At 39.2% G+C, this 22,315-nt stretch overlaps 1 protein-coding gene across 1 annotated transcript; it reads left to right on the top strand.

The window, feature by feature from the left end:
• Positions 1-409: 409 nt before the first annotated feature.
• Positions 410-8,311, top strand: LOC105808283 (zinc finger protein 135-like). Its single transcript, XM_012641882.1, has 2 exons — positions 410-428; positions 7,308-8,311. The coding sequence occupies exons 1-2, from the start codon at positions 410-412 to the stop codon at positions 8,309-8,311; spliced, it is 1,023 nt and encodes a 340-aa protein (XP_012497336.1).
• The last annotated feature ends 14,004 nt before the right edge of the window (positions 8,312-22,315 follow it).

Here is a 22,315-nt window from a genome sequence, read left to right as displayed (position 1 = left end):
AACAGACAGCCCCAGGCGCGGAAGGCCCGGCGCCGCTGGGTCCTCTGGGAAGCTGCGCGCGGGGACGCTAACCGCGCCCTGCGGAGGATTCTGGGAGTTGTAGTTCGGGCTCACATTGGGCCGGCGCGGCTCGGCCCGGCCGGCTCTTAGAAGCTTTTGTCTCGTGACTCAGGCTTCGTCCGTGTCCGGCGTGAGGTCGGGTCTGGGGTGGAGAGGGGCTGAGCGCATGCCCTTCCAAGTCTGAGAGCTCGGACGGAGGACGACGGGAGGGCCCCGGGGTAGGGGTCGCTGGGCCGCCCGGCGAGGGTCGCGCGTGCGTTCCCGAGCGCCTGCGTGGACCCGAGTGGTGGACCCTCAGGTCCTTCCCCCGTGGCGGTCGTCTCTGGCACGGGCGGAGGAGGGAGTCGCCATGGAGCCTGGGGCCAGAGGTGAGAATTTGGGAGTGAAGCGACCGCGGTGCCCGCTGGAGAGAAAGGAAAGGAGAAAGGCTGCCCTCTGGCTGGGGCAGGCTCAGGAAGGAGGAGCATCACGTCCTCTGTGTGAGAGAGTCCCTTCCTACTAGTTGATCTCACGTTGGGGTTTTGAGGGAGAGCTCACCAGCCACCTCGATTGCGCTCCTGGTCTGTAAGATGATGGTTGCCTTCCTTGTCCCCAAAAGTGAACACATCTGACAATTTGGCTTTTGATAAGGACTTCCTTTTGTCCTTAGAGGAACCCCATAATGCAGTAGGAAGGAGACCATTTGACCCATTTGGCAGGTAGGGAAGGCGGGGTCACAGGATTTGTTTACAATACAGATGTTTTTTGTTTGGGTTTTTTTTTGATTATTTTTCCACAAGACCCATCGCTTTTCTGAGACAACCAGTATGGTATCTGAAAAGCCAATGTTCAAAAAGAATTTAGCTACTCTTCCTTCATCCTGTGAGCCTGGAATATCACAGAGATGAATCATTAAGTGAGGCGTAGATTGACACACTTTGAGTATTATTTTGACTAATCAGCAGACGAGAGGTAGAAATACATATTTAATTTATGTGTCCAGAGTCTCAAACCAAATTTCTACTGGAGTTTAAGGGCAGAGGAGGACAGGAGGAACCTGAGGCAGCAATGATCAAGGCCATCTTGATTAAAGGATATTGTGGGATTGTCCTTTGGTTCCTTGCATTGACTCCTCTTAGACAACATGTAGCTGGCAGGTGGCTGTTTCTGTGAGTTTACTGCAAGGACAGAGTAATCATCCTGGCTCCTGGCTCCACTTCTAGGATCACTTTCTAAGGACTTGCACTTTCTCCATGCTGGAAACCCAAAAGAAAATGGCTTGACTGCTGTGCTGCTAACCTCTGGGTCACAGGTAAGTTTAGAATTTTTTTTCCTTCTGTTTTCAGAGCATGGATATGTTTTCTTCTCTTGTTATGGAATTTCTCAGCACTGATTCCTAGACCATTGGATTCATTTTGATAACTGATGACTGATGAAATTCATAGGATATGCTTCTCACTTGTGCAGAACTTTCCTTCCCACCATTGCTTTTTCTCTACCCACTAAGTGCTTTCTGTACCCTTACCAACCGTTCAATACTATAATTGGCCTCGTGGTGAGATGCAAAGTAATAAAAGCCACTTGCCCTTGTGTCATGGAGTTTACTGAGACAGTAAGATATAGATGAATAAAATAGTTAAACAACATGATGAAATATATATTTTTTAAATACAGAAATGACTGGTGCAGGCAAGTCATAAAAGGCCCTGGAAGAGGTTTTCTGTCATCTATTTGGGAGAGGCTTGGGATAAAAGCTGCATTTTGAAAAACAAGAGAGAGTGGGTAGTTGGAGAGTAGAATACAAGAATATTCCAAGAGAGAGAAAACAACTTTGGCAAAAAAAAAAAAAAAAAGTCTTTAAGTGATGAGGTAGCTGTAGATCTTCAGGGGGTGTGTGAGTCACTGTGGAGTGGGCTGGAGTGTAGTAAGGGAGGTTTGGGTGTCTTGTAGCTGGATCACCAGATAGTCTACAACTGGGTAGACAAGTGACCAAAAGTAAGAGGACCAGCAAGGTGAAACATGCCATAACTGATTGAAGAGAGATGATTAGAAAGGATGCTTCTATAAGATCTGGCTAGGATGGTGGGAGATGTGCGGTCCCTTTGGTTCAGGTTCTGAGACTACTTGTCTGTGTCACACCAAGCCTCTCAGCATACGGGTGCTGATGATCCTTATGCAACATGGGAGAAAATACCAGTATTGATTTTGATCTGTGAATTTGTAGATCACTTTCAGAGAGAAAGAGCAGAAAGTAGCATCTACTGGACAATATCTGATTGGTCTGCCAGTACCTTCCAGCCCCAGTACATGTACACTTAAATGAATTGGATTGCTGAGGTTTTCTCAGGGAACTTAAGTCCAAAAGAAACTGCCAATTAGTCTGTTAGTATTAGCATTGTTTATAAAGAAAGAAGACTGTACAAATTATATTACTTGTGTTGATCACTCCTGGGGCATATGGCCTTAACGGACCATAAACTTAAATAAAAAGTGTAATGATTTCATACTTCAAGTCTTACAAGGAATAGTTTATTTTGGGCAGGAGATTTTCAAAGTAGGTAGCTCTTTTCACTTTGTTTTGTTACATGCATTGTTTTTAGAGAACTATGTAATATGCATTAGAATGCTAAATATAAACAAAATTAACTATTATATTCATATATATGTGCAGGGGGCTGTGGCAAAAGTGGTAGTTCAAAGATGGGTAAGACCGATTCATTTGCTAGCAACCCAGGACTGGTCTATTTTAATGTGTTTCAATTGTAGTTGTATAGCAATTTTTTAAAAATAGAATTAGAAAAATTATTTGTCTTATCAACAGTAAATAGATTCAAAGGAGCATTACCTGCCCTTCACCCTCCCTCTACATTTTAGTAGACAAACTAAACTTTGTGCCTGTCATCTAGATTAGGGTTAGGCTAAAGCAAACACTCATTCAATGTTTTCAATATTTGATATACTTCTGTTCCCCTCCCACCTCTGTTCTCGTGCACATTTTTATAGAATACCCTATTTAAACTTGTTTTTTACTAATTCTTGTTCATTCCTTCCTTCATTCAACTATTCAACTAAATATTTTCGGAGTTCCTACTCTGTGCCAGGTACTAGGGCTGCTTCAGTGAGCAGAAACAGACCTGGCTTCTGCTCTCAGGGAGCTTACAGTGTAATGGGACAGACAGTTGTTAATCACAACATCCCCTCAATGTGTGTAACCCAAGAGAAGTGAAGGGACGTGGTGTCACAAAAGGCTTTCCTTGAGGAGGTAACACCTGAGCTGAGATCTGAAGTGTGAATAGGATTCAGATAGCTGAGAGGATGGGTCAGGGGAGAGAACGTTCAGGAACAGGAAACAGCATGTATAAAGGGGCAAAAGGGAATGGGGCACACATTTTAAGCACCTGAAAGACAGTCACCAACAGTGCTCAGGGAGAGTAGGAGTAGTAGTATATGATGGGGAAGAAAGTTTAATAGATTGGGGACCAGACAGACCAGGGCCATTGTGAGAAATGACAAGAACACTTTGGGAACATTTGTAAATTTGGGCTTGAGATACTGTTTTATAAATAAATCTATATTCTGTGACAAATGTAGGAAGCATCTTGTTTTTCTCTGTGAGATATTGTTTTATAAATAAATCTATATTCTGTGACAAATGTAGGAAGCATCTTGTTTTTCTCTGTGAGATATTGTTTTATAAATAAATCTATATTCTGTCACAAATGTAGGAAATGTCTTTCTTTTCTCTTGAGATACTGTTTTACAAATAAGTCTATATTCTATGACAAATGTGGGAAACATCTTTTTTTGTCCTCTAAAGTGGCAGAAAACATAAATTTTTAATATATCTTATTAGGACTAATTTTATTGTGAAAGGAAAACCAGAGAGAAAAATACTGCACATTTCTTGAACCCCTTAATTTTTAAAAACCATACCATAAAGAAAATATTTAGTTTATAACTATATTTTTTCACCTTTTCCATGTATAAATAGTAAGGAATTCTATAGTTCTATAATATAATTTATTGATATATAAATTAAGAACTTTATACCTTCAGATTTTATATTGAGGTGCTTTCCTTCCTACTTTCAGGTAATAAGCAATTCTGATGTATTGAGGCAAAGAGTGAGTCTGTGAACTACAAATTTGCCAGAGAATCTTAATGTTGGAAAGGATGTTAGAGGTCATTTTTTCTGACCTTCTTATCCTTCCTGTCTTCCTTCTTCCATGCTGTCAGTTTTAATCCTTTTCAAAGGCCTTTGGAAGGAGGCCTGTTGGTGAGCACCAATGTGTTTGGTTTTTCAGGAATCGATGATCAGGGATATGGCTGAGGCTCTTACCCAGTGGGGGCAGCTGAACTCTCCTCAGGGTGATGTGCCTGAGAAGCATAGGAATCTGGTCTTGCTGGGTAAGGATGGCTCCCCTGACCCCTGTTGAGTTTACCCAGTATGGTGTCTTTGCTTCCTCAGTTCCTAGGAGCTCTGAGGTCCTTAGATACAAAGATTTTAATTCCTGTAAGGCCTGAGACAGGCAATTTTGCTTTTTGCTTCTGGATATAGTTTTAACACTTGTGAAGTTAGAAATGAACACCTTTGTTATATGGACCTGTAGCATCCTCCTTTTTTACTCCTTGACCAAGGATGTCAAGACAAAGTGCTAGTGAAAGCAACTCTTAAGAAAATGGGTGCTTATTCTTTTAATAAATAAAGGTAAAAAGCAGGGACTTAATTGTTCTAAACTCACATAAACCCTTATCAGTCTTCCTAACTTCTGAGCATTGTTGAAGAGGAAATCCAGAACTGACCTCATTCTCCCACTGTTTCTCATACTGTCTTCCCTAAAGACGAAGGAACTAACACTGAACTCTTTACCAGACTCCTTTTTCTTTCCCTGCGAACAGGGCTTCCAATTTCCAAGCCTAATGTAATCTCTCAGTTGGAGCATGGGGAGGAGCTGGAGAGAGATGTCTCAAAAGCAGCCAGTACAGGTGAGTGACTGTTGGAAACAGTGAAAACAAAACCCAGATAGTCGATGGAAATGCTTGTGGAGGAGCCTTTCCAGATTTTGCTAGACCCATGGAAAGGTTGAATTGAAGTCCCTATCTCCCCTGTGCCATACTCCACCTCTGTGGATGATGATCTATAGTTTATAAAGTTATAATTTCATTTTTTAGAAGGTAAATACTTTCCACTCTTTCAAACCAATTCTTTTTCCCAGATAAGGTGGAATGAAACCAATATTTTAATGTTGTTAATAACTTGCTTGGGTTCAGGGCCCTAAACCAGGCTTTTTCACATATGTTATTTTCTCTCGGGAGGGTAATGCTATTTTCTGAGTCTCAGACCAATGACTATAAATTGATCTCTGGGTTTTCCCTTGCCTTCCTCTTTATCTAAGCAGAGGCAGCATAGCACAGTGGTTAAAAGGGCAGACTTTGGAACCAGTCTTCCTGGGTTCAAAGCTGGTGTCAGCTATTCATTAGCTTTGTGACCTATAACAAGTGACTTATCCTTTCTGTGACTCAAAGTCCCCACCTTTAGAATGGGGATAATGGTAGCACTTAGCTCATAAGTGGTGAGGATCAAATGAAATAATATGAAAGAAATGTTTGGAACAGTACCTGACTACATGCTAAGCAAATGATAGCTATTGATTAAGTCCTAGTAATTTTTTTTGAAGGATATCATGGATTTGACCCTGTTACTTCTGTCATTGGATTACTGCAAAAGACTACCATCTAATTATACTTTCTTTAGTCTTATCCTTGTAAAATTAAGGCAGCATAATACTGGTAGATTGCAATTAGTTGCTTACTCTGCCGGTTCTGTATTCCTCTACCCACTTTAGAGGGCTTTTTTTGTCTACCTGCCTTCTCTGTTTTTCTACTTGAAACTTTAACACCAGGCAGGCAAGTCCCTTATTATCCTCCACTAACCATGTCTTCTCCATGAACACTTGGAGCTTTGATTGTTCCACTCCCCTTAGCTGGAAGTTCATTTGCCTTTAACTTATTTCTTCATATTTGTCCTTTAAAATCCCAGGCACTTCCCTGAGTATGATATGTAGTTGAGTACATAGTATTTATTTATCTCATGTAGAGGCATGATTGGAATGGATATTAAAGACCATCTAAGCTTGAAAGTATTTAAACATTTTTAGAAATGAAACTCCCCCCCACCTCCCAAACTCTTACTAGGAAGCCTAGGAACTTGGGGCAGATGTCCTGACAGGTTGGGGACCAAACTGAGCACGTGGAGCTTTGAACTTCCCCTCCCCACACTGTTCTTTTTTTTTTGAACTTAGTTCTGTCTTACTGTTTCCAGTTTATTGGGTATGGGTTGATGGTAAGCAATCGGAGATAATCACTTGCTTCCTAATTACTAAGCTTTGTGAAAATTTGAGTTTGTGGATCTAGAGCACATTGAATGCTAGCTTGTAGAATTTGTGGCTCATTTTAAGTCCATGGAACCAAAAACAGAGATTTTTGTTTAAGAGTGATGGTTTTGAAAGATTTGTCTTTTAGCAGTGACTGGGACATACTGGAGTGGGAAAAGATTGGTGGCAAGGAGATCATCTAAACATGGTCATTCTCAATGCATGAAATGATGAGACTCTGGTGAGATGAGTATAGTGAGTCATCTCTGGGAGACTGTCTTTCTCTGATCCCAGCCCTGCCTCCTGCAGATCTTGTTTTTTTGTCTGCCATTTCTCCACATCACTTCTGCTTAGTATTCTTCTGTTATTCTTTCTCATTTCCTATCCTTCTGCATAGAGGAATAGGGAGTTCCTGTGCACCTTTCCTTTAATGCAACCATATTTATTTGCCCAGTCATCATTCTTTTCTTGCATTCTCTCAAGATTGCAAGACTATTTTTGAGAGCTTTCAAGTTCATGTGTTCCCTGAAAGCATTTTTTATTTCTTTGTTTCATTATTTTCCTACCACGGCAGTTATTTTTCTCTCAGTGTAGGAAATGATACATGTGTATTTTTGCTTCTTTCAGACTGGAAGATAGTACCAGAAAGCAAGGAGCTATGTCCAGAGAAGGACATTTCTGAAGAGGAATCAGCCCCTGGGGTGTTAATAGAAAAATTTTCAAAGGAAGCTTCTAGTGAATGTGAGAATTCTTCAGAGAGTCAGCAAGAAAACCATGAGAAACATTTAATACAAGAGGTTGTCACTCAGAAGAAATCATCTGGGGAGAGAAGTTACCAACGTGATGAATTTAGAAGAAATTTTAGTCGGAGGTCATTACTCGTTCAACAACAAGGAGAGAGACTACATCCTTGTGATTCATTTAAAAAGAACTTAAAACAAAATTCAGATATAATTAGGCATGAGAGAATTTGTGCAGGAAAAAAACCTTGGAAGTGTAATGAGTGTGAGAAAGCCTTCAGTTACTATTCAGCTTTTGTCTTGCATCAGAGAATTCACACAGGAGAAAAACCCTATGAATGTAATGAATGTGGTAAAGCCTTTAGCCAGAGTATACACCTTACTCTACACCAGAGGATTCATACTGGAGAGAAACCCTATGAATGCCATGAATGTGGGAAAGCCTTTAGTCACCGCTCAGCCCTTATTCGGCATCATATAATTCATACTGGAGAAAAACCCTATGAATGCAATGAATGTGGGAAGGCCTTTAATCAAAGTTCATACCTCACTCAACATCAGCGAATTCATACTGGAGAGAAACCTTATGAGTGTAATGAATGTGGGAAGGCCTTCAGCCAAAGCACATTTCTTACCCAACATCAGGTCATTCACACTGGAGAGAAACCTTATAAGTGTAATGAATGTGGCAAAGCCTTTAGTGATCGGTCAGGCCTTATTCAGCACCAGAGAACTCATACTGGGGAGCGGCCTTATGAGTGTAATGAATGTGGGAAAGCCTTTGGCTACTGCTCAGCCCTGACTCAACACCAGAGAACTCACACTGGAGAGAAACCTTATAAATGCAATGACTGCACCAAAGCCTTCAGTGACCGCTCAGCCCTTATTCGTCATCAGAGAACACACACTGGAGAGAAACCTTATAAGTGTAAGGATTGTGGGAAAGCATTCAGCCAGAGCTCATCTCTTACAAAACATCAGAAAACTCACACTGGAGAAAAGCCCTATAAGTGTAAGGAATGTGGAAAAGCCTTCAGCCAGAGTTCATCCCTTTCTCAACACCAGAAAACGCATACTGTAGGGAAATCCAAGGAATATGTACAAGCCTTTAGTGAGCATATAGCCTGTGGCCAACAAAAGAGAATTCATACTGGATAAAGACTATGTAAATATGGTACATTCAGAACATATGTATTGAGCATTTACCAGACCTACTGTGGGGGCTACAAAGAAATGTAAGACTCTGTTATAAAAAAGTTACTGAGACATCATTGCTGATGGGGGACATAGCTTACTTAGACTGTGAAAGAGCAGTTTTACATTTTTTAAAATGTCCTAGTGGAGGACACTGTGAATTTCCTTGGGGAAAGAGGAAAATTATTTCTAAAACCCTAATGCGTATGTAAACTACCAAATGCTTGAGAGAGAAATAGGATGTGCCATGGTAGAAAGAGGACATCTTAACTGGAGCAGGTAGTTTCATAATGCCAAAGACATAAGTTTTAAAGAGAAAAGTGGTACTCTTAGGGAAATGGCAGGGATAGAAATAAGATTGAGAATTCACAGTGAGTTTGTCTAGGATCAGGAATGGTGGTAGAAAGGAAGTTGTCCTTAATCCTTAAGTACAAAGGAAGTAGATAGGAAAGGTAGAAAAAAAGAGCTGAGGAAATGAACCCAAGAAATATCAATTGAAATAACTACTCAACTGAATATTCACAACCAGGAAAAATATTAGACTTGTTAGTTGGTCAGTTACAAAGTTTCCGTGAGGGCAGCTTTACCCCGAACCTAAGGAATGTTGGCCTGGGAGTCTGCTTTTGTCACCTACTAAGAATCATGTTAATTCTGAGGGTCAAGACCTACAGCTTAGGAAGGGAAAGTATAGAATAGATCTTTGATATGTTCAACATATTTTAAGCTGACTGAGTTACCTGAGAATATGCTTATTTATAAAAATTTACCTCAGCTGTGTCTAGTTTTACCTTAAATTTTTTCATGCCATAAGGTGAAATTTAGTTGTGGACTTGCACTGACACTGCATATTAGATTGTGAAAAACTTGAAAAAACTTTGAAATACTTGCCTTTCACCATTTTACTCTTAGGTAGAGGCAGATGACATCTTTGTGTATATATATATTTTTTTTTTTTCATTGAAGCTTTGAATGTTACTACTAGAAATGTTTTGAGTGCAGTGTTTTTAATTTTCAGAAGTTTCACTATGATGTGTCTTGGTGTGGATTTCTTTTAGTTTATCGTTTGGTGGGTTTGCTGAGCTGCTTCAATATGTAGGTTTTAGCAAATATGGGAAAATTTCAGCCATCATTTCTTCAAATACATTTTTAACCCCTACTGTCCACCCTTTTTCTCCTTCTAGACTCTAATGACAGAAATATTAGATCTTTGGTTGTGGTCCCAGAAGTTTCAAAGGCTCTGTTCATTTTTCTATTTTTGTCTTAGGCTGCTTAATCTGCCATAGACTGGGTGACTCAAAAATTTTGTTTCTCACAGTTCTGGAGGCTAGGAAGACCAAGATCAATGTGCCAGCTGACTCTGCTGCTACTGAGAGTTCTCTTCCTGGCTTACAGATGGCTACCTTCTCACTGTCTTCCCATGCCATTTCCTTAGAGAGGGACAGAGAGCGAGAAAGAGAAGGAGGGTGTGAGGGACGGGGAGAGAGAGAGAGAGAGATCTCCTTCTTACAAGGCCACCAATTCTGTCAGATTAGGCCCCTACCTGTATTACCTCGTTTAACCTTAATTACCTCCTAAAAGCCCTGTCTTCAAATGCAGTCACATTGGAGGTTAGGGTTTCAACATAATGAATTTGGGCCGGGCGCGGTGGATCATGCCTGTAATCCTAGCACTCTGGGAGGCTGAGGTGGGCGGATTGTTTGAGCTCAGCAGTTCGAAACCAGCCTGAGCAAGAGCGAGACCCCGTCTTTACTAAAAATAGAAAGAAATTAATCAGACAACTAAAAATATATAGAAAAAATTAGCCGGGCATGGTGGCACATACCTGTAGTCCCAGCTACTCGGGAGGCTGAGGGAGAAGGATTGCTTGAGCCCAGGAGTTTGAGGTTGCTGTGAGCCAGGCTGACGCCACAGCACTCACTCTAGCCCGGGCAACAAAAGCAAGACTCCGTCTCAAAAAAAAAAAAAAAAAAAAAAAATGAATTTGGGGGGTGGCGGAGGGGAATGACACATTTTATCCATAGCATTCCACCCCTGGACCCCCACTAAATTTATGTCCTTATATGCACAATACATTCATTCCATTCCGGTAGCCCCCAAAGTCTTAACTCACTCTAGCATCAACTCTAAAGTCTGAAATTTCATCTAAATATCACTTAAATTAGATATGGGTGAGATTCAAGATAGGACTCATCCTGAGGCAAAATTCTTCTCCAGCTATGAACCCATGAAACCAAAAAAATTTTGTGCTTCCAAAATATAATTGTGGGACAGACATAATGTAGATACTCCCTTCCAAAGGGGAGAAATAGGAAAGAAGGAAGGGGTGATGGGTCCCAAGCAAGTCTGAAACCTAGCATAGTGGTCCTGCCTCTGTGGCTATGCCAAGGTTCTCTAGGGCAGTTTGCCCTAAGGCTTCAGTTGGAGGCTGTCTGGCCTGCAAAAGCCAAGGTGATGGCTCCACCTTTTGAAACAGGAAGCAATCTTGACAGTCTCTGAATTGCTTTAAAGGTCATTCTTCCCTTTTCTTGAAGAATAGCACATGTTCACAGCCAGATAGCTTTATTGTCTGGTCCTATAGGATCTAAGAAATCCTATGGCCTTCATTTTGTTTTGTTATTTCTTGTTTTATTTTATTTTATTTTGTGTCCCCTTTAGTCCCATCTGACTGTTTCTCCCATTTCTATTCCTGGCTTGTGCTGAGAGGGCTGATGAAGTCCATTAGTCACATCTGTGATCTCTGTTACGAAATTGTTGTTCAGCCACACTTTTTGTGTTTTCTTCATAACAAACTCATATTTTTGTGATATGGATAGACAGAATGTTCCAAATCTCTTAAATTCTGGTTCCTTTTTGCTTAACAATTCCTTCTTTAATTCATCTCTCTCCTCTCACAATTTACTGTAAGCGGTATGGAGGAACCAAGCTGCATCTTCAGTACTTTCTTCAGGAATCTCTACTAAATATTCAATTTCGTCACTCCCAAGTTCTACCTTCCACAAAACATTAGAATGGTTCAGACAAGTTCTTTTCCACTTTGTAACAAGAATCATCTTTCCTCCAGTTCCAGTAATATGTAGCTTATTGCCATCTGAGACCTTGTCAGAGTGGCCTTTAATATCTGTATTTCTAGCAATGCACCTCAAAACTCTCCCAGCCTCTACCCATTACCCAGTTTCAAAGCTGCTTCCACATTTTTAGGTGTTTGTTACAGCAGCATCCCTCTTCTTGGTACCAAAATCTTAGTCTACTTGGTCTGTCATAAAACAAATACCATATATTGGGTGGCTCAAACAACAGACTTATTTCTCACAGTCATGGAGGCTGGAAATCTAAAATCAAGGTCCAGCAGGGTTCAGTTCCTAGCTCCTAGATGGTTGCCTTCTCACTGTGTCCTCACATGGCCTTTCTTCAGTGCATGTGTGCAAAGGGAAAGTTGTCCATCTCATAAGGCCACCAGTCCTATCAGATTAGGATCCCACTTTTATGACCTCTTTTAATCTTAATTACCTCCTAAGAGCCTGTCTCCAAATACACTCACAATGGGAGTTAGGACTTCAACATAATGAATTTTGGGGGACACAATTCAGTCCATAGCAATTTTTTCTATGTTCACATTGAGTATCTTCTATTGTTCTATCTTCAAGTTCACTAGTTCTTCCTTCTATCTCTTCCATTCTACTGTTGAGCTTGTAATTGAGTTTTATTTCAGGTATTGTATTTTTCAGTTCTGTTTGGTTCTTTTTTTTTTTTGCTGAGATTTTCTATTTTATTGGTGTCAAGTATGTTTGTAATTACTCACTGAGGCATTTTTATGATGACTGCTTTAAAGTCTTTGTCAGGTTAGGTTATTTTAACGTCTATGTTATCTCAGTGTCAGTATCTGTGGATTATCTTCTCATTTAAATTGAGATTTTTCTTGGTTCTTGGTTTGATGACTGATTTTCAATTGAAATCTGAACAATTTTAAGTATTATGAGACTTAGTATCCTATGTCAATCATCTGTTTTGGCAGGCTTCCTCTGACACAACTCTAGGGTAGAAAGGATTGGGGGGGTGCTACGTCATTAAGTTGGTATTAAAAATCGAGGTTCATTACTGGCCTGTGATGACACCTGGGGCAGAGGTCCTCAATACTGTTGGGCAGCAATGGGACTTACAGTTCCCCACTAGGCCTCCACTGGTGGCACACTGGCTGGAAGGACCAGGAATATCTCATTACTGCTCCTCACATGGCCTCTACTGTCCTCATGGGGTGGGATGGGATGACCTCATTACTACTGGACATTGGTGTAAGTCCTGACCCTCCACTAGGCCTCCATTGATACCACACGAGTAAGGAATGGGATGTCTTGTCTCTGGGTAGGGTTGGATGCTTAGTCTCCCCACATGGTCTTCACTGACACTGCCAGGGTGATGTGGGGGGAGCAGTGGGTTTTGGAAATCTGTTGGTCCACTTGGCCTTCTCTGATACTACCCCCCCAGAGTAAAGATGGAGGGTTGAGGAGCCTTGTTACAGCCTGGTGTGGGTGGAATTGTAGGCTCCCCACTCAACCTTTGTTGGTGGGGATAGGACTGCAGCTTTCTTCTGTGGTGTCTGGCTGGAATAGGATGATTATTGTCTTAAAAAGTGTTGTGTCTTGCTAGGTTGCTCCATTCCCAGTCTTTTGGCTGGACGAGCAGACTTTTGGGGGCCTTTTTTAGTTTGTGCCTGTTGGCATTTCTGGGTTACCAGCTTCTCCAGAGTCCAATCTGGGACAGATGAGGCAAAAAGAAAACTCACTGTTGTGTTGTTCCTCAGGTTCTGAGGTCCCTAACTAGTCCATTCTCTCTCCACCTTGTAGAACTATCTTATGTTTGCTTTATACATAATATCCAGGATTTTTAGCTGTACTGTGAGGAATAGGGGAAAGTAGTACTCCATCCTTCCCATGACATCCTTGCATTTGACACATCAAGTTGTGTCAAGTAGAACCCAAAGGTTCATGGCATATATAGGTCATTTGTAGCCAGTTAGGAATAAGTACCAAAAGGAATGCTCACAAGTTTCCCAAACATAAGCTGCCAACTTGATAGGTAGAAACTATCAGGCTGTTCTGTCTAGCTTTGAAGGAACTATATTTTTTACATTGGGGAGACGCCATTGTTTAATTATAGATTGCAAACATTGAGAAAGAGATAGATATGACTAAGAATATAAACTATAGGGTTAAAATTTTTTATTTGTATCTTTATTCCATGAGCATATGAGAACCACTGGAAAAATGGATTCAGAATTTTGGATTTTTTTCCAATTATGTATTATCTATATGTGGCTATCTATTCATTTTAATTTAATAACATGATATAGAGAAACAACAAAATACAGAATGAAAATAATTGGGATTTTGGACAAGTTTCATCTTTTTAAATCTGTTTCCATATATATATATATTTTCTTAATGTAATACCTACTTGGGAATAATTAGAATTAGGTAGAAACTGGACACACAGTGATTTGTAAGGTATCAAATGCTGTATAACTGTTATGTATTGTTGGTGTGGTCATTTATATGACCTTACCATCATGTATGCTTAATGATGGTGTAGCCCAATAAAAATGACTGTGGATATAAAGGAGTGAGGCTTTTTATCTTTTTAAATAAGTTTTCTTGAACAGTACTAATATATGCATCTTTTGAGATGATCATATGGTTTTCTTTATTAATGTGGTAACTTACATTGACAGATTTTCTCAAGTTAGAGAATCCCTGCATTGCTGGGATTTACCCAATTCAGTGATTTTCCTTCTTTCTGGAAGAGTTTACGTCCCTTGAATGTTTAGTTACATTCACCTGTTAAACCAGGATTATTGTATTTGTAGTGTGTGGTTTGATTGGTTTTAAGGGCTATTCAGATCTTCTATTCAAAAACTTCTTGTAAGTTTTTGTTAGGTTTTTCTAAAAATTTATCTTTTTTGGTCATTAATTTCAAAATATTTTTATTTTCTTTTAAGTCCCTGTTCTTTTTCTTTAGCACTCTTATGTACACTACCCGTATGCTAGACTTAAGTCCCCATTTTATCTCAAAATATTTTTATTTTCTTTTAAGTCCCTGTTCTTTTTCTTTAGCACTCTTATGTACACTACCCGTATGCTAGACTTAAGTCCCCATTTTATCTGCCCATATGTCTCTTTTTTCTTTCCTAGTATTGCTTATTTGTATCCCCTCTTTTTCTCTTGATTGTGTTTCTGAAGATTTTTCAATTTTACTAGTCTTAAAATAACTGACTTTTGGAATTTTATAAAATCAACTTTATTGAAGTATATAATAAAGTTTATGCACTTATTTGATAAATTTGACAAAGGTATTACCCTTGTAACTACCACTGTAATTGTGTGTGTGGTTATAATAGTTCATTCTCCTCCTCCCACACTCCTTCTCCCTCCCTCCTTCTATCTCCCTTTCCCTCCTTTTTCCCTTCCACAGTTTTGTGACTGTAGACTCATGTAATCATCACAAGAATCAGGGTACAGAACAATTCTATTATAACAAAAAAATTCCCCTTTTCTTTTTAGACTGGCTTTTTTTCTTCTCACTGAGTATAATGTCTTTGAGATTCATCCATGTGTGTGTATCATTTATTCCTTTTTATTGCTGAGTAATTTTCTATTTTATGTACCACAATATTTTTATCCATTCACCCACTGAAGGACATTTGAATTGTTTCTAATTTTTGGTGATTATGAATAAAACTATAAACATTAATTATATATGGGTTTTTATATGAGCATAACTTTTCATTTTGCTACGGTAAATATCTGGAGTGAAATGGCTGTGCCATATGGTGAGTGTATGTTTACCTTTGTAAGACAGGGCCAAACTGTTTTCCAGAGTGGCTGTATAATTTTGTATTCTCATCCCCAATGTATGAGAGAGATGGTTGCTCCATATCTTTGTCAGCACATGGTCTTGTCAACGTTTTTGTTTTACCTATTCTAATAGATGTAGAGTGGTATCTCGTCGTGGCTTTGCTTTGCATTTACTTAATGACTAATGATGTTGAGCATCTTTTCAAGTGCTTATTATCCATGTGTTGTGTATATCTTTTCTGATGAAGTGCCTGCTCAAATCTTTTGCCATATTTAAAGAATTCTATAGTTTGTTTTTCGAGGTTAGTTTTGTAGTTTGTGGCTTGTCTTTTTATTATTTTTTACTCCCTTTTTCTTTCAGTGTCTTTTCTAGAGCAAAGGTTTTAAATTTTAATGAAGTCCCAGTTTGTCAGGTTTTCCTTTTATGGACCATACTTTTGGTGTCATATCTAAAAACTCTACCCCTATCTAAAGTTAAGGAAGTTTTTCTTTTACTAGTTTAATAATAATGTTTACATTTACATCTGTGAATCATTTTTAGCTAATTTTTGTATAAGATATGAAATAATAGGCCTAGGTTCATTGGGGTGGGGGTGCTTAACCAATTGTTCCAGCATCATTTGTGGAAAAATATCCTTTCTCCATTGAATTACCTTTGCCCCTTTGTCAAAAATCAATTGATCATATTTGAATGGGTCTATTTCTGGATTCTTCATTCTGTTCCATTGATTTATGTGTCCATTCTTTGCCAAAACCACACATTATCCTGATTACTGTAGCTTTGTAGTAAATACTAACATCAAGTAAATTATTCTCCAAATTTATTCTTGTTCTGATTTATATGCTTTCACTATCATTATATATTTATCTATATATCATGTCAAATTTTACTTTATGTATTTTGACACTCAGTTGTTATCTGAATACAAGTTAAGAATTGTCATCTGTCTGGTGACTTGAAAGTTTTATCATTATGTAGTGACTTCCTTTAAACATAAGAATACTGTGTAACAGATTTATTGAGATTATAATTTACATACCATAAAACCTACCCATTTAAAATGTACAATTCAGTATTTTTTGTGTATTCACAGAGTTGTACAAGCATCACCAGAATAAATTTTAGAACATCTTTATCACCTCCAAAAGAAACCTTTTAGGTATGATCTCTGCTGTGGTGTGAATGTTTATGTATCACCAAAATTCATATGTTGAAATCCTAACCCCCAAGGTGATGGTATTAGCAGGTGGGATATTTGGGAGGTGATTAGGTCACAAGGGCATAGCCTTCATAAATGAGATCAGTGCTCTTATGAAAGAAGCTCCAGAGAGATCTCTCACCACTCCCACCATGTGAGGGCACAGTGAAAAGACATCTGTTACTAGAAAGTGGGCTCTCAACAGAACCCAACCATTCTGGTGCCTTGATCTTGGACTTCCCAGCTCCAGAACTGTGAGAAATAAATTTTTTTTGTTTATAAGCTACTCAGTTTATGGTCTTTTTGTTCTGGAAACTATAACAGACTAAGACAACCCCTCAACCGTTCTATTCTCCTCAACACTAGGCAACCACTAGTATATTAATACTTAACTATGTCTATAAATTTGCCTATACTGGACATTTCATATAAATGGAATCATACAATATATGGTCTGATATCATTTGAATATGTCTCCCAAAGTTCATATATGTGTCCCCCAAAGTTCATGTGTTGGAAATTTAATCCCCACTGGTGGTGTTGTGAGGTGGGGCCTAATGGGAAGTGAGTAGGTCATAGGGGCATTGCCCTCATGAATTGATTAATACTGTTGTCATGGGAGTGGGTTTGTTATCACAGGAGTGGGTTCCTTACAAAAGGAAATCCTCTCTTGCTCTCTCTCTCTCTCTTGCCCTCTCCTTGCCCTTCCACCACGGAATGATATAGCAATAAAGCCTTCACCAGATGCTGGCCCCTTGATCTTGGACTTTCCAGCCTCCAGAACCATGACAAAATAAGTTTCTGTTCATCATAAATTACCCAGACTGTAGTATTCTGCCAAACCAGCACATAACAGGCTAAGGCATGGTCTCTGTGGTTGGCTTCTTTCACTTAGCAAAATGTTTTCATAATGTTCATCTATGTTATAGAATATATCAATATTTTCTTTTTTAAAAATCTTTCTTTTCTTTTTATTGTGGTAAAAAACACATAACATAAAATTTACCATCTTAACCATCATCTTAGTCTGTTTTGTACTTCTGTAACAGAATACCACAGATGGCAATTTATAATGAAAACAAATGTATTGGCTCACAATTCTGGAGGCTAGGAAGTCCAAGATCAAGGGGCCAGCATATGATGAGGGCCTTCTTTCAGTGCCATCCCAGGGTGGAAGGCAGAAAGGTGAGAGAGAGCAAGAGGGGGCCAAAGGCACCCTTTCATAATGGCACCAATACCAGCCATGAGTATCCACATAAATGGTCTAGGGTTGCCCCTGACTGGGATGGCTTTGCTATCCTTCCTCCCATTTATCTAGCAGGCTAGCTCAGCCATGCTCTTCTGGTGGCAGGGGTGCAAGAGAGTGGAAACATGTAAGCCCTTTTGAGGCTTCAGCTCAAAATTAGCACACTGCAACTTTTATCACATTCTATTAGCCAAAGCAAGTCACAAGGCCAGCCTAGATGGGGAGAAAATAGACTCAGCTCCTGATTAAAGGAGCTCTAAAGTCACATTGCAAAGGGTGTGGATACAGGCAGGGGTGAAGAATTGGGTCAGTCTTTGCAATCAATATACCACAATCACCCTCCCATCTTAAGTCTTTATTTTATTGACATTGTCATTGTTTTATATAGTTAATATTTGTTTATATTTGCCCATATGTTTTTCACTACTTCTTGCACTCCAAAAGGCTTTCCTGAAGGAATCTTTTTAGAAGTAACTCTGGTTAGGATCTGTTGATGCTAAATTGTCAGTTTTTGTTGACTGATTTTTAAATGTTTGCCCCAGTTCCTGATGTGTATTTTCACTGAAAGTGGAGTTCTAGGATGATTGTTATTTTTCTTTCATCTCTTTAAAGATAGTGTTCTACTTTGGTCTGGCTTAGTTTCTCGTAGTTTCAGAATCATGAATTGCGAGCTTACATTCTACTGGTCTTAATATGTAGGAATTCTGGGAGACTTGTGTTGTGGGTGTTTCTCCAGTGAAGAATCAAATAAATGTATTGCTTGAATTGAGATTTCCTGGACCAAGCAGGAGGAAACATTATCTCAAATGCAAACCCTCCTGGGGATAGGTCTGTAATTGTGATTTACCTGGGGAAGATCACCCCATTTCCAACACCCATCACCAAGAGTGAGGGGTTCTTAGATAGTCAAGTGTCCCTGTGCATTCCCATTTTTAGTGGTGTTGGTAGAAACACATCTGTGTTTTCTACCACCTGTTTCATTGAGGGTTTCAATCCTATGAAGTGTCCTAACTCACTACCCTGCTCAGGCCCGAGTCCCGGTCTCCTGGCTCTAGCAGCTCTTAAATCCTGAAGTTCCAGTTTGTTAATATTGGCCTATGAGGCAGGAAATTTCTGGTTTCTTTTGTCCTTAGAAATGCAGTATTTTATTAACTTAATTGTTTTTGCAGACAATGAAACTGTTAATGGTAAAACCAAACTCTGAAAAATATTTAAAGAGATTTATTCTGAGCCAGTCTGAGTGACCAAGGCCTGAGGAAACAGTTTCAAGGAGTCCTGAGAATGTGTAATCCAAGGCAGCTGGATTACAGTTTGGTTTTATACATTTCAGGGAGGTAGGAGGTACAGACATAAATCAATACATGGAAGGTATACATTGGTTTGGCCCAAAAGGTGGGCTATCTTAAAGTGGGTCTTAAAAGTCATAGGTGGATTGAGATTCTTTAATTTGTAACTTGGAATTTGGAATAAAGCATTGTCTAAAAGCTTGGAGTGAGAAGAAAGGAACATTCAAGTTAAGATAAGGAAATCTGCTAATCATAGAGCAAGCCACAATATACTGGGTCAAAGTGACCTGTTAAGCAAACTGATGGCCAGCAGATATGACTTAACCCTCGTCTTGCATGGCCTTAGGCCCTGTTTTTAATTTGATATCTTATTGACACAAAGAGTCTGTTTTGTCAGTTCTGTGATCTCTGTTTTAAAATTAATGCTGGTTAGCTGTCATGCCTAAACTCCAAAAGAGGGGTGGTAGAATGAGGGATGTCCAACCTCCTGTCCTGTCATGGTCAGGAACTCAGGTTTTAAGATTTCTCCGAGGTCCTCTTGGCCAAAATGTGGTCCATTCAGTTGGGGGTGGGGGGTTAGGATTTTATTTTTAGTTTATAAAACAATTGCTGCCACAATTTGTTGATATGGCCCAAGGAGGAAGGGAGCTGAGGGAACTCTCTCCTTTTTCCCTACCTCCCTGCATGCCTCCCTCTCTCCTTTCCTTCCTTCCTTTTCCTTGTTTGTCTTTTCTGTCCACCACATTTGCTTTATCTTTGTCTATGTATGTGTTTTCTTTGCTGAACTATTTGAAACAGAATTGCTGACATCATGACATTTTACCCCAATGTCCTGTGTCTTATAAGAGTATGTATCAGCATGTGTCTTTTATGAGCAAGTACATTCTCTAGCATAACCACAAGACTATTATTCAACCCAAGCAGTCTAAGAGTGATACGAGAATACTATCTAACACACAGTCAGTTTTAGTTTACCTACAGTATCCCAAAATGTCTTTTACAGTTCTCCATCCAGTTCCCAATCAATGACGACACTCAAGTTCATTTGTCCTGCCTCTTTAGTTTCCTTCAGTTTAGAATGATCTTTCTACCTCTTTTTGTCTTTCATGACATTAATATTTTGAGAAATCCAGGTCGGTTATTTTCTAGAATGTCTCACCACCTATATTTTCTGACTATTTTCTCATGATTAGATATAGCTTAAGCATTTTTGGCAAGAAATCTACATAGATGTGTGATTCTCACAAAATCACATCAAGAGACTCAAGATGTCAATTTATCCTATTCCTAATGCTAAATTTGATTACTTTGTTCACATGTTCAAATTCTCTCATTGTAATTAATAACTTCTCCCTTTGTACTTAATAAGTCATCTCTTAATATCTTGGTTCCCAACAACTTTTCACTTAGGATTTTTAGTCTCCATAGATGATCCTTGCCTAGATGAATTATTACATTAGTGCTTACAAAACGGTGGTGTTGGTGCAGCTGGCACACATGCACCAGTGGGGATAAGTGCTAAGTCTGCCTCTGTGAGTATATTCAAGTATATCTACCTAGAAATATAATTCCTGGGTCATAGAGCAGACATATGTTTAGCTTCAGAAGATAATGTCAAACAGTTTTGACTTTACCAATTTACAACACCTCTATCAGCTAAGCATGAGAGTTCCGGTTTGCCAACACTTTGCAATTTTAGTCTTTTATATTTATTTTAACCATCTTGTTCATGTGCAATGATCTCTCATGGTGGTTTTAATTTTCATTTTTCTGATAACTACTAATATTCATCATTTTTTCTAATGTTGATTGGACATTTATATATCTTCTTTTTAAAAGTGATTGAGTCTTTTGTCTATTTTTAAAAATTCTGTTTTTAAATTCATTTGGGGAAGTTTTTTATATACATTTTTAATACAAATCGTTTGGTAGATATCTGTATTGGCAATATGATCTCCCATGATTCCATTATGATAAGATACAGAAAGTGGGAGCCCTTCGTGCTGGTTCCTCCATTGTTTTCTTAGGGAACCTCCTTGTTTTCTGATACAGTGGCCATTCCAGGCTCACTTTGTTCCTTCCTTGCACCAAATCTGGAATCGTCCAATCAAGGACCCTTGGCTCCTTTCAGTGACGAATGACTTTTTATTTTAAACTTCTGGGGTAGCTCTTCTGTTATCATGAGCAGATTTATTATATTTTAACCCAGAATTTCCATTTTAAAGTGCGGGGAGTTTTAGAGAATATCTGCTTCTCTAATGCTGACACAATAGTCTATGTGAATGCTTAGTTTGCTGCTCATGTAGACTTGGACTCCTCCCAACTTTAAAAATGAAAGGAAAGTCTCACACACTGCTGGTGAGAAGATAAAAATGCTACTGCCAGTTTGGAAAATGGCTTGGTAGTTTCTTGTAAAGATATCTATTGACCCAGCAATCTGACTCTTGGATGTTTGCCCAAGAGAAATGAAAACATGGCCACAAAAAGACTTATTCAAGCATGTTCCTAGTAGTGTAATTCATAGTAGACCAAACTGGAAACAGTCCAAACGTTCATCAGCAGTATAATAGAAAAAGAGATTATGGTATATTCGCACAATGAACTACTACTCAACAATAAAAAGATGCTTGGATGTATTTCAAAACATCCTGTTGACTGAAAGAAGTACAATATTGTATGATTCCATTTATGTGAAGCTCTAGAAAAGACATAACTGATCTATATTGACAGAAAGTAAAAGCGTCACCACTTTTTAGAGGAAAACCGGGAAGGGGCAGAAAGAACTTTCTAGGGTAACAACAGCGTTATCCTGGTGGGGGTATGGATGCAAGTGTGTATTTGTTTGGCAAAATTGTACAATTAAGATTTATTATGTATGCAGTGTATATATAATTTTCCTAAAATGTGTATGAATATACATGAGTGTGTGGGTACAACTTATGTCTTTGAGTTTAAAAAATAAAAATAGAAAGGATGGAAATATTAACTGCCTAGCAGAAGCTTGGAGTTAGCTGAATAGATCAAATTAATTTAACTTCAGGAGAACATTTTGGTGAAAGGGGGAAGCAGGAGCTCTCTGCAGTGTTACTGGATCTCTGGGCTGCCGTCAGGGGTTCAGCTTTGGTTTTGCTTTTTTTAGGGGTTTATTTGCCCTGGAAGAACCGTCCTGTGGTTCCCTTCAGCCTCGCCAGGTGGCAGTGTCGTATCAGTCAGCGGGGCCTGCGGGGCGTCAGTTCGCAGATCTTCCTGCTCTCCCGAGCGGCTAGAGAGAACGGGTTTCATTATGTCATCATCATCAGTCACTTTCGAGCAGACAGTATTACTCATTTCGATTACCTATTTAATTCACCAGGCTTAGCTGGAAACGACTTTTATCTGTTTCCAAAAAT

This window comes from Propithecus coquereli, unplaced genomic scaffold (assembly GCF_000956105.1).
Source record: "Propithecus coquereli isolate 6110/MARCELLA unplaced genomic scaffold, Pcoq_1.0 Scaffold171, whole genome shotgun sequence".
Taxonomy (NCBI): Eukaryota; Metazoa; Chordata; class Mammalia; order Primates; family Indriidae; genus Propithecus; species Propithecus coquereli.
The sequence above is the reverse complement of the archived record's forward strand: the minus strand, read 5'-3'. Positions and strand labels throughout refer to the sequence as shown.